The sequence below is a fragment of the Papio anubis genome, chromosome 12 (assembly GCF_008728515.1).
Source record: "Papio anubis isolate 15944 chromosome 12, Panubis1.0, whole genome shotgun sequence".
Classification (NCBI taxonomy): Eukaryota; Metazoa; Chordata; class Mammalia; order Primates; family Cercopithecidae; genus Papio; species Papio anubis.
In genome coordinates this window covers 50,648,445-50,661,213 of record NC_044987.1, presented here as the reverse complement: position 1 = coordinate 50,661,213, position 12,769 = coordinate 50,648,445, and the positions used below count along the sequence as shown (strand labels likewise).

Genomic DNA, 12,769 nt, shown 5'->3' with positions numbered 1-12,769 from the left:
ACATAGCTCATATCTTGGTTATTGACAGAAAGATTACTTAATATTACCTGATTCAAGATATTTACAAACTGCTAAGACATTGACACTTTCTATATTCTGAGTGAGGTAAAAAATAAAACATCTAACTTCACATATGGTAATCCAGGAAGAAAGTTCTTGGGTTTTATTTATTTATTTATTTATTATTTTTTGAGATAGAATTTCACTCTTGTCGTCCAGGCTGGAGTGCAGTAGCACAATCTCGGCTCACTGCAACCTCTGCCTCCCAGGTTCAAGCAATTCTCCTGCCTCAGCCTCCCTAGTAGCTGGGATTACAGGTACCCGCCACCACACCGAGCCAGTTTTTATATTTTTAGTAGAAATGGGGTTTCACTACATTGGCCAGGCTGGTCTCGAACTCCTGACCTCAGGTGATCCACCTGCCTCTGCCTCCCAAAGTGCTGGGATTACAGGAGGGAGCCACTGTGCCCAGCTCGAAAGTTCTTGTTTTTAAAACACTGGGAACCAGGTGTAAGGCAAATTTCACAAAGTCTGATTACTCAGTGTTCTATGAAAGCATATAGGAATAGAGAACTCAGAACTCAGGCCATCCAGGAGAATAAAAACCTCTATTCCCCTAACTTCATGTTTCCAAGGAAACATTTAAAAAGAAAATAAAAACCGTTTTTGGTTGAGACATGACACAGTGAACTAAAACATGAGGAAGAGTTTCAAGCATCTTGTTCATGTGCTGCTGATCGGTGATGGGGACACTGACGACAGCTCATGGAGCAGGGAACGGAGGCCTCCAGGTTTCTCAAGAGTAACTGCTTTGGACACTGACCATTTTGAGCCCTAAAATTTTGTTTTTCAAGTTTTCTGATGATATCGGGGACATAGTTTAATGAGGTAGCAATGCCTAAAATCCTTTTCATGGTAGGAGACAGCTCAGGGGCATCCGCTGCCCATGGTTTTGGGTAGGGCTGGTGGGAACGTGGGAGCTGGCTGCAGCTGAACTCTCAGGAGAACCCAGGGCTTTGCCTCAAAATGGGTGAAGCAGAGGGAGGCTTCTTGTGAATGAAACAGATATTAGGGATTCTCAACAGGAAGGTTTTAGGGCACAAGTACACCAGGCCCAGAGCCCTCTCTATGCCAAATGTCAGACAATTTATCCCCTTTTTCACACTACCAGGGTAAAAGTGAACTTACCTGTAAAATATTCTCCAAATTCTTGTTCTAGCTTAATTGCTCGATCATAGGTTTTCTTGGCTTGTTCCTCTGTTAGACGCTTATTCATCTCCCTGGGAAAATGAGGATTTGTATTAGAACATAAAGGGAATATTCCAAATCCTAAAAAATTAAAATATATGGCAAAAATAAATCCTGCAGAAAGCATAGTGTAATCTTAGCAACAGCTTTTTAGTCTTCATTCAGGACTCCTCTGCGCTGGAATAATTTCAGCAACAAGGACTCCCGGCCAGAAAGCTCATTCTCTCAAAGGGCAGTCTCTTGCTCCCACATTGGATTAAAGCCAAATATGCCTCCTTATGATTTGCAGTCACTGGTCCCTGTTCTGCAGGGACCTAATATCCACCATGGTAGGCCCTAGGATATCTCAGTAAAGTGTTTAAGTGTGTCTTGAGGCTTCTACTTCTTCAGAATAAACTGTCCTATTGCTTCATCTATCCCCTCATTTGATGTGATTTCTAAATCTGAACTTTCCTGGTCACCCTTTCTTGGAGTTTGTCCTAGTGTATGTCAGACTCTCTGAAATGTGGGAGAGTAGAATGGTAGTTATCAGAGACTGGGAAGGGAAGGCAGGAGGGGAGATGAAGAGAAGCTAGTTAAAATGCAGTTAGAGGAATATTTCAAAATAGCTAGAAGAGAAGAACTGTAATGTTCCCAAAACATTTCCAGTGATGGATATTCTAATTACCCTGATTTGATCATTACACATTGTATACAGGTATTAAAATATGACATATACTCCAAACATATGTACAACTATTATATATAAAATTTTTTAAAAGTCTCAAGGATAAATCAAGGTGGGAGAGAAATGAAAAATTCTTGAATTCTCTCTAAAACCTAATCTATTGATTCTTAACTACTGGTAGCTTTATCTTTCCAGGTCTTCCAGATATTTAAAAAAAAAGAGTCCAGTCAAATGCAATCTGCTTGGCTGATCAGGATGCATCACAGGTGCACGTAGAATTTCTGAAATCACTACTGTCTTGCATGCTGCTTAAGAAGCCAGAGATCTGGGTCTGGAACATCTGGCCTTAGTCAATTCCTTTCCAGAGCAAGTAACGGAGGCAAGTAACAGAGGCAAGAAGGGACATGCTTAAGACTATGTATTTAACAAATAGTAATCTGGGGTAAGAACTCAAGGTTTTGGTTTTTTAAACCAATTTTTAGTTAGACTTCCTACTATACAAAGACTTGGTATCTTTCAAAAGAGGCTTATTTGGAAAAAAACAAAATATTGATGTTAGACATTAATGTCTAAAATATAAAGAAATGGGAATTTCCTGAACTCTTGTTGCTAAACTCATCTTGTCCTGAGGGGGAGTATGTATAATTTTTCTTCCAAACAGTCTCAGCCCTACATGCTGTGAATGGATGTTACTTGTGGGTGGAGAAGATGCTGGGCTAAACCAAGGGCTGCCCTTCAGAGAAAGATATTTGCTCCAGATGTCAAGAAATCACGTGGGCCAGGTACAATGGCTCACATCTATAATCCCAACACCTTGGGAGGCTGAGGCAGGTGGATTACTTGAGCTCAGGAGTTCAAGAACAGCTTGGACAACATGCTGAAACCCTGTCTCTGCAAAAAATACAAACATTAGCTGGGCATGGTGGCACATGCCTTTAGTCCCAGCTACTTGGGAGGCTGAGGAGGGAACATGGCTTGAACCCACGAGGTCATGACTGCAGTGAGCCATGATGGCACCACTATACTCCAGCCTGGGCAATACGGCGAGACCCTGTCTCAAAAAAAGAAATCATGTAGTTCTGGATCTTCTTCGACTTGACTGCCAAAAATTCCATCTTCTCTGAATTACCTTTTTACTGATTATAGCAATAACTTAGTTTAGGTTTTTATCCTCTAACCTGTGAATTTATTTTGTCTCCTTGACTGATCAGTAATTCTTTGAGGGTGAAGACCATGGCTTGTTTGTCAGCATGTGGCATGGAGTCTGACTCAACACTTATTTGTTGAATGAATAAGTGAGTAAATGAATGAATGAATGAACAAATGGGGAGCTAGATAAATAAACATAATTATAAGATAGTTGAAGATAGAAGTAAACACAGAGCATCATGGGAGCAGGAAGGTAAAAGCAGACCGGAAGTGACAGGGTGAAGAGACATTGCCACGTGGGAAGGGAACAGAAGTCAGATGGTGGCACAATGTAAAAAGAACATCCCTTTCATACACATCCTTGATTTTATGCTCCTCTGAAAAGTCAGCTATGTATGTGCTAATAAGCTCTGTGATTTGATGTGGATGATGCACTTGAGAAATAATGTGTGTGATGATGTATCAATGTGTAAATGTGACAGCTGCCATGCTTTTGTTCCGGCTGACCTAGCATTCACTCCTCCCTGGGGAATGGGCAATTCATGGCAGCTTTGCTCCTGGAGTAAAAGCCTTGGAAAAGAGTGAACTGTAAAGTAAACATCCAACATTTAATAGTTAGATTGCATTGGTCTGAATGTCACCATCACTGCGCTTAAGACCCATGAATATGGCTGCAGCAAATTATGTCAGATTCACTGTCCTCATTGTGAAATCCAGCCTTTAGTATGTTTAACTTTCCTTGGTGATAAGTGGCTGTGACAGTGCCCTAAGGCATAACTAAAATAAGTCATCTCATAGTTGTGGAAGGCAGTAGACCTTCTCCTATGGAGTGCCAGATGGGACTGTCTCCGAATATCGCACTGGACCAAATGTGCCACTGCTGTCGTTCCCTCAGGCCTCACTCCCCTGGGAAGCCATTTATCCCACTAAGTGTTTACAATATGAAGATTTATTTTTCTATTTCTGAAACAGGCCTTTAAGATGGCTGTTCCCAGGAGGTAAGGACTATTTTTCTTCTCTTATTAATGTTAGCATTACTTATATTTATGAGGCTCTTTACAGATTATAAATCAATTTTACATTATGAAATTTGTACTTGCTTAATTCACTTTGTTCTATGCCCGACACAGTATCCTATATAAGGAAAAATTTAATACGTGTTGGGGATGATAATATTAAGAATCATTATTTTATCATTAGTACATATTTTTCCACGTGCCAGCCATGGGAAAAACTCTTTATATTATAATTTAATACCTAAATTCATGGGGCTGAAGGTACTGTCAGTGACCTCCCGATCTTATTTTTTTTATCCTGGTAAGAATCCTTGTCCATTTTTTGTTTATGGGACTATATTCTGCTTTCAAGACACATCTCTGGCAATTTCCCCAGAGCTCAACTACGTATTTAACTTAATTCTCTCAGGCTGCCATTCCAGCTGCTGCAGTTTGCTTGGCTTCTTTGTCTTCAGAGGAGACACAGAACAGTTAGCTAATATCCTCTGCAAGCAATTGCTTTCACCGCTGGGATTAAACAATTTCCATTTCTTCAGTCTTTCCATAAACATTGTTTTCCAGTACTCTGTGGTTCACTCCTGAACTCTGTCAAACACTATGGTCTTGAGGCCTAGACGAAGGCAATATTTGATCAAGGCCCTTATGACAGACACATTGGCATTATCTCTTGCACTGTCATGGAAGAGGTGCTGTTTATATGTTCTATAATGATAAAATAGTTTTATTCCTTTATAATGAAGTAATTTTATATCTTTTATAATAATAATGGGTATTATGTATTGAGTACTTACCGTACGCCAAAGACTATATGAACAGCTTTACTAAACTCCTAACCTTGTCATTTAACCTTTATACTAGCTCTATGAGGTATTTATTAGTGTGCCTCGTTTAGAGGTGAGGAGCTAAATCTTAGAAAGGTCAAACAATTTGCCCAAAGTTACTTAACTGATCAGTGGCAAAGCAAAGAACCAAATCTTGCCTGATCAATTTTCAGGTCCCTGCTGGTAGCCCCTTCTTAGCTTCACCTTTGTGAATGGGAGTTGCCTATACTAACTTTACAGTCAGATCGTGAATGTCTGCCTACTTTGTTTAATGATTTTTGAAAGAAGTTATTTCACAAGTCCTTTGGAGAAAAAAACACAAAAAACAAGAAAAACAAGAAAAAACCCTGAGTGCACAGGTATGAAGCTACTGGCTTAAGTTACATATGTTTTACTGCCATGCCACTAAGAAAACTCTATTAAGAACAATGTTCTACGTGTGTAAAGTTTTAATTAAGGAACATTAGAATTATATTATGGAACCAAGGAAAATGCCAATGAAAAAAGTCTCAAATGTTGTCTGCTCTCTCTATAAAAAATCTACATATTTAAAAAGATTTACTTATGGACCTGCCTCAGAAGTATGAGACAATTAAAAAATGATTGCTTTCTATCATTTCGAAAACAAAAGCAAACCAAAAAACCAAACCAAGCCAAGCTATCCTCAAAACAACAACAACAACAAAACCGCAAAAACTAACAAACAAAACAACCTGTGAAGTAAAACAATAAAAATCAGGAAACATTACTGAAAATGTTTTAAGGAATTACCATTATTGTTAAAATGAGGGGTGTGAAAAAAAGAAATCACTGACATTATGTTTCTAGTGGTTTAAAAAACTTTGATGTATCTTTAAAAAAAGAGAATGCTGAAAAATCAACAATGGCATTTCCCATTTGTAAGAATTCCCAGCAAAGTCCTGTTAGTAATTTGCAGTATAATATGGAACAGGGAGTTAGTTGGATGAAGGCCTCCAATGCCCTCTACTCACATAAGAGGTTCCAGAGACCTGGGTTTTATGAAGATGGCAATGGGATAGAGCTGGGCAACTTGTAACCGCTTGATAGCATTTCCTGATACATCAAGTATACAGTGTTTGCCCTGGTAGAAAGAGAAGAAAAATGTGAAGTTAATATAGAAAACATGGCCATAATCCAACAAAAGGAAACTAATGTATGTAGGTTTTAGAGGAAGGTAGGGGATGCTGGATTTCTAAAGTCAGAAAAAGATCACTGCAAAGAGTAAATAAAAATTGATACACAGTAAATTGATATATAGTAAAAATCAATACATAGTAAATTGATATATAGTAAATAAAAATTGATCATTGAGTATTTAAAATAACTAATACTAACTAGCCCCTTACAAAGTGTCTGCCACTGGACTAGACATTTTACATGTGTTCTCTCAGGTAAATACCTGATGTAACACACAAAGATGACATGCAGCCATATGTTATGTGACTGAGTCTATTCTTACGAAGTTTAATAACCATCTCTGAAGACAATTGTCAAGAAGAAATCCCCAAATCTCTGAGGCAGGTATTATCAGCTGCATTTTATAGAAGACTCACACTAACTAACTTGCTGAATAATCTAGTGCTAGGAGCATGCAAACCCAAGTCTTGAGCACTAACAGAATTGTTGGTTGGAAAAAATAGACACTTCATTGTCTCACCCTGCCCAACATTCAATGTGGAAGATTGAGAATAATGTGAATTTTCCCAAGCACTTGTATGTATCCTGTCTGCAATGTGCTCAATCTAGTGGAGGACAGACACAAAAATGGTTAGTTAACTTAAATATATGGTTGGCTGGGCGCAGTGGCTCATGCCTGTAGTCTTAGCACTTTGGGAGGCCGAGGAGGGTGGATCACCTGAGATCAGGAGTTCGAGACCAGCCTGACCAAAATGGTGAAACCCTGTCTCCACTAAAAATACAAAAAATTAGCCAGGCATGGTGGTGGGCACCTGTAATCCCAGCTACTTAGGAGGCTGAGGCAGGAGAATCACTTGAACCCAGGAGGCGGAGGTTACAGTGAGCCGAGACTGCACCATTGCATTCCAGCCTGGGCAATAAGAGTGAAACTCCATCTCAAAAAAACACAAAAACAAAAAACAAACGTATATATATAAATAAATTAAATGCTGGTTAAATGCCAAGAGAGAAAGGCTTGCATGAGGTATGTAAATTTCTTGTTGGTTAACAAATAAAAATGCTATTACATTATGCACACCTCATTTAACTTGGCTTCCACCGCAATGAGTGCCCAGAGCAAGGAGCTGCTTTATAAAGCATTTCTGGAAATGCAGATACATTTGCCACATCATATTCTACCTCCTGGAGAGAAATGTCCTCATTACCCTGAGGCTAGAATAACTTTATGCAAGAAGAGAAAAAAAGGTACTTTATGCAGATAGGAACAATCCTAAATCAATAATAAGGGCTAAAATCTCATCTATAATGTTCACATGAAAATGAATACAGTCCAGTGAATACTTGAACTCTTCTTATATGAGAAACCCACTAAGATGGTTCAAGCTGTTATTACTTAGGTAATAGATTTCAAGTTTTCTATCTGTGAAGTGCAGCAGCCATGTAACATGTATAAATGCTGGATGACTATTCACCAGTCAGAACATTTCAAGTTAACAACATGAACAAAGAGGAAAATAGGTGCAATTATCCAGGACAGTTTGACTAGAACCAGTATTTATATAGTTGATAGAACTGAACTTTTGAGAGGGAGGAAAGAAAATAGATGCAACTTCTTAGTGTATTCTTAGATAGACCTCAAAATTACTTGTTTAATTCTTTAGCAGTCCACTGAAAAATGTCATGGCAAATCAAATCAATCCAACAAATATCTTCTCCTATGATATTGGTTCTCTGTGTTCACAGGAGATAGGATCCCTCTGTAGGCAGATTGTATAGCCACACCCAGGTGCCTTCCTATCCTACCCTCTCCTGAACATTCTTCTCTTTTCCATGCCTGTGAAGTTACCAGCAAGAAGAGAATTACAGCATCTACACCTCCTCTAAGCTAGAACTTCTTTGAGCAACGGGCTGGGCAGCCCTTCTCATCTATCTTCTCTTCCACCATGAGGATGCCAAGTTTTCAGAGAGAGAGAGAAAAAAAAATAACTTCCTCTAACAAAAGAATTCAGGAACGCTATCCCCTTGGTTTACAACAAAAGTAGTAAACCTGCCTTAATAAAATCTAGGTTGTTTATTGGGGCCTCAGATAGTGAGTCAAAGACAAAGCGAATCCTCATAAACTTCAAGCTGTTAATTGCCTTTAGGTTTATAGATATCCCCCCAACCCCCTTCCTACTTTTTCCAGTCAGTGAGAACACTTTGTTGAAATTAGAACAAAGATTAATGACATTGCTCTAAGGTGATTCTCTGCTTGGATGTCTTAAATTATTTAATCAAAATTTACAATTGCAATCAAGAAAGAGTAATGACCAAAAAAATGCAGTTTGCAACCTAGAAACCTTCTTCAGGGGAGGTGTAAGAAGATTGGTGAACATACTCTTTCTGCTACAAATCTCACAGACTGCACACTGGTTCCATATAAATTGTCATTGTACTGGCCGGCTTCTATAAACTTGTGCTCTTGAATATCTTTCTCCATTTGTTCTCTGGAAATGACAAAGTGATAGTCTCTGCCATCCACCTCGTAGTCTCGCTTTGGCCTCGTAGTATCTTTAGAAAACAAAAAATAATAAAATTAAGGTGCATTTATACCATAAACTTGCTTTACACCTATATTCTCCACCACATCCTCAACATTGATATGTAGAAATATGTAGTATGAAGAACTATGACATAGTAACAGGTACTACTCTTACCCTCCCACCATGAGCAACTAAAAAACTGGACAAAATACATGAAATAACTGTTTTCAGGCATCAGACAACAGGAAGTACAGGGCTGTAATCTTTGAGAAAAGAGAAACATATGAGAGAGCATTCACCCCACCTCTCTGCCTAGAGGCCATTTCCAAATGGACAGTTTAGACATCACTCACTGCTAGAAGACACCGGAGTTCAGTCAGAACCCATGGAGATCCCAGAAAGGCCACATTTTAAAAGGTTACTCTAGACTTACTCTACACCCATCTTCACAAAGTGAAAACCATATCACAAATGGAAGAAGCTGATATGTCAGTAAATTATCACCTGCCAGAACAAAAACTTAATATTCTATAAAGGAACATAAAATTCAGACCTCAACATATGTAAAATAAGATAATTGCAGTTAACATAGGACTAAAAATCAGCAAGTCTAACCATTTGACCTACATTTTTCGGTAAGAAAAGAAGGGGAAAGCAACCCAGCAAAATGAATAAAAGCTGTTAAAATATTTTAAATCTTCGACTCACTTGTTTTTTTCCTAGAAATATGTTTATAAAAATGATCAAAACTTCATATACAGATTTATCCTTAAAGATATTCATTATATTATTTTATAAGTAATAATTATAACACAATTACAATGGTATTTTCATTATAATTCATAATAGTGAAAAATAGGAAAAAACCAAAATGTTCATAAAGAATGATTAGTTGTGATATAATATGCATTTGAAATAGTTACATAAAATTTTAAATAAGCAAAAAATACTCAATCACAGGGAAAAATGCATGCATATAAAGAAAGAATAGATGGAAATGTACACAAATATTAACAATGATGTTATCTCTGGGTATTGTGTGGGATTTTGTGTACTTTTAATTTTCTTGTTTAACTTCCTTTTTAGCATTTTCCAAGTTTTGTACAATGAACACATATTGACTATCATAAAATGGTTCTATTAATTTAAAAAAAGAGAAGGAATATACAAGGTGAAAGGAAAAGTAGAAAGAATGCTTAAGTACTTTCTGTTTTCTTTCTCTCAAAAGTGGAAGAGCAAGCTGGAAGCTGCTGTAAATGACTGAAGTTTCATTTGCTCCTTCCTATCTGAAGACTTTCTCAGGATATGTTCTATGGCAGGATCTCTTCCCAGAGCCCTTGCTGGGAATTGTTTCATGAGATACAGCAATCATCCTAGTCTTTTGGCCATGTACTGGACACATACAATTCCTGCTATTCTTATGTATCTCATGCAAAATTTGCAGTACTGGAATGTTAGAGACACTTGAAAGCATAAGTGTTAAAATACGTAGAATGGAAGAGAAATATCTGTTGGTATCAGATGTAAGAGCTCCATTATCTAATAAATTAAAATTTCCTGATGGACCTATCTACATACATAGAAGGTCTGCATACATTTCTGTGTGACAGAGTCAGGGTATAGATGGGATGAATGAGTGGAGAAAGTATGGTAGGGGGTTGGGAGGAGGGAAGGCAGAGCAGTTAGAATCTAATAAGGCTACAATCAGAGGGCCCAGGAAGCCTGATGATTATCTGTAATGAGAAGAAAGTAGTTTAAAGTCTGTAATGGCCTAGAGGTCAAATTGAAGTGTTATATATCTTCTTGTCTTCATCCTCCCTAAACCTGGGACTGTCAACATGGGAAAGCCTGTTGGGTTTTGGGATTGACATACGGCCCTAAGTCATCCTGAGAGGATTTTAATATATGGCTTTGTTTCCGATCTCTTCCATCCTATAAAAAATAATGTTTCAGTGGCATTTCAATCAATCTATAAAAACATACTGATGCCTATCATAAATCCTATGCTGTTTTAAATGATTGGGGGGCCACAAAGATTCATCCTGCCTTTTAAGGGGCTACAATCAGTTTGGAGAAAACATTATTATTTTTATTAAATACAGAATGACACACAGCAGCATAAATGAAAAGTGTTAGGCAAAGAAATTAAATAAGGCACTCAGCTAATCAGAAATGGTTGGTATTTGAATTACTGGAGAGACTACTGGAGGAAAGGAATTACGTTTTACCATCTCATAAATAATCCAAGCTCTTTTTTTATTCCCCCTAGAGGAAAGAAAAATGACACTTACGAGGCACACAGGAGCCAAATTTATCAGGGAATTCAGATATCAAGTCGTCATTGATCCGATCCTTCATGGGCCCCAGGATAATCACCGGCCGGGTATAGTTTACTGCAGAATGGGAAAGGAAGATGGAGATAAAGAGAAAGACTTGGAAACAACTGCAAAACTGTCCTGCAAGGGTGATTCTTAACTGCCAGACAGTAAGAGCTGCTAAGGGCGTTACTTCACTGGATAAATTACTCATACAGCCTTGCACAGGGAAATTGATGTTTAACACTCAGGAGGTTGGCAGTGCCTACTTTCTGGAATCTACTAGCAGGGAAAGGCAACTGCAGTATCTGTCGATGAAAAGAAACATTTGGAGGAGTTTTGCTTACTCTCTGGCTCTGCCTACATAATGTCAAAACAACTGAATTTAGTCAACTGAGTGGGAGAAGAAGGAATCCAAATCAGCTGTTCGGCTATTGTTTAGACATGACTATAAAAAGTAATTGTTAGTAGTAATAACATCTTATATTTTCATGATTTCTTTTCCCCAGATCAAAATACTCTCTATACTTTGATATGGTGTCTAGATTTCCTTGTGTCTGGGATTAGAAGGAACCTGAAAGTTCATGGGGTACAACTCCCCATCTGATGCTTGAATTCTCTCTGCAATATCCTTGTCAATAGCAATTAGCCTCTGTATGAATGCCTCCAGGAAAAAGCAGCAGCTTACAGATAGCCTGTGTCTTAGGCAGATCTGCTAGAAAGGCCTTCTCAATACTGAGCTGACATCAGTCTCCCCGGAGACTTTATTCACCAGTCTCATAGCTAGTGCTCTTTAGGTAATTTGAAAGTGCTCCTTCCCATTGAGGACCACTCATCTGGAGGGCTGCATCCTTCTCTTAGGAGCTATTACTGCCCATACTCAGCAGGGAAGTTGTTTGTTTGGTGACAGGGTGAGAGAGACAGACAGAGAGAGAGAGAGACAGAGAGAGAGAGAGAGAGAGAGAGAGAGAGAAGGGTACGGTCTCAAGACAACAGAGTATTAAGCAGAGTTTATTCTCCTTAGTCCTTCACTCTTTCCCTCCTTCAATGATGTCACCTATTTATGTCCCAGAAATCAGGAATGAAAGCGTGCTGGGAAACTTACTTTCCTGCCTTGTAACGGGCTCATAGGAAAGAATGAGGTCTTCTTGTCCTCCTGAGAAGAGAAAAAAAGAAAACCACAGTGAACTAACAATCAGTCATACATTACAGAGACAAGCCCTGCTCTGAAACACAGGAAACAGACACAGCTCAGGGTTAATTCTCCTTGCTCCTTCTCCTTGAGCCATTCAAAAATCCCTTCATCCTTGCAAAACTCTTTAGCACTATTTTAGTATCAGATTTTCACAGTCATAACTCTAAGTAATAACTGGTCGCTAGCTATTTGCTGCAGGGCAATGACCTGTGAGACTGATTTCTGTCTGGCATTGAGAATGGAATGCCATGGCCTCTACACCAAGCATTACTACTTAAAAGGAAGCCATTTAGTTCAAGGAAAGGGTCCAGTTCAATAGTTGGCTGCTACATAATCAGAATTGCTGTACCTTTTATTTCATCTTCTATTTTATTTCCCCAAGAAGCACAGTGTTCAAAAGCAAGTATATGCTTATTTAATTTATGATATAAAAACGTCATCAGGACACTCAGGGTTTTACTCTAATATTAATCCATCAGGAAAATGCTGTGGGTCAATTAATGTAGATAAAAAATTGAGGAGTGTCCTACATCATTGGTTATAATTGCTGCTAAACCATGCCTTGACACTTCAGATAGAGAACTAAGGAAGACACAGTAGTAAAATGTCGGTCCCTCCAATGTCATTTGCTACAAGACTTCTGATTCAGGGTGGACCTCAAGTCAACAAATAACCATA

At 38.4% G+C, this 12,769-nt stretch overlaps 1 protein-coding gene across 24 annotated transcripts in view; it reads right to left on the bottom strand.

The window, feature by feature from the left end:
- DLG2 (discs large MAGUK scaffold protein 2) overlaps positions 1–12,769 on the bottom strand; it is a 2,166,350-nt gene that overhangs the window by 5,706 nt on the left and 2,147,875 nt on the right. For all 24 annotated transcript variants that reach the window (XM_031653896.1, XM_017949244.3, XM_017949248.3 and 21 more), the window contains 5 exons: positions 12,002–12,052; positions 10,873–10,974; positions 8,437–8,609; positions 5,894–6,003; positions 1,189–1,280 (listed from right to left, as the gene is read on the bottom strand). In XM_031653896.1, coding sequence (XP_031509756.1) covers positions 1,189–1,280; positions 5,894–6,003; positions 8,437–8,609; positions 10,873–10,974; positions 12,002–12,052 — 528 coding nt within the window. The remainder of the gene's footprint in view (positions 1–1,188; positions 1,281–5,893; positions 6,004–8,436; positions 8,610–10,872; positions 10,975–12,001; positions 12,053–12,769) is intronic.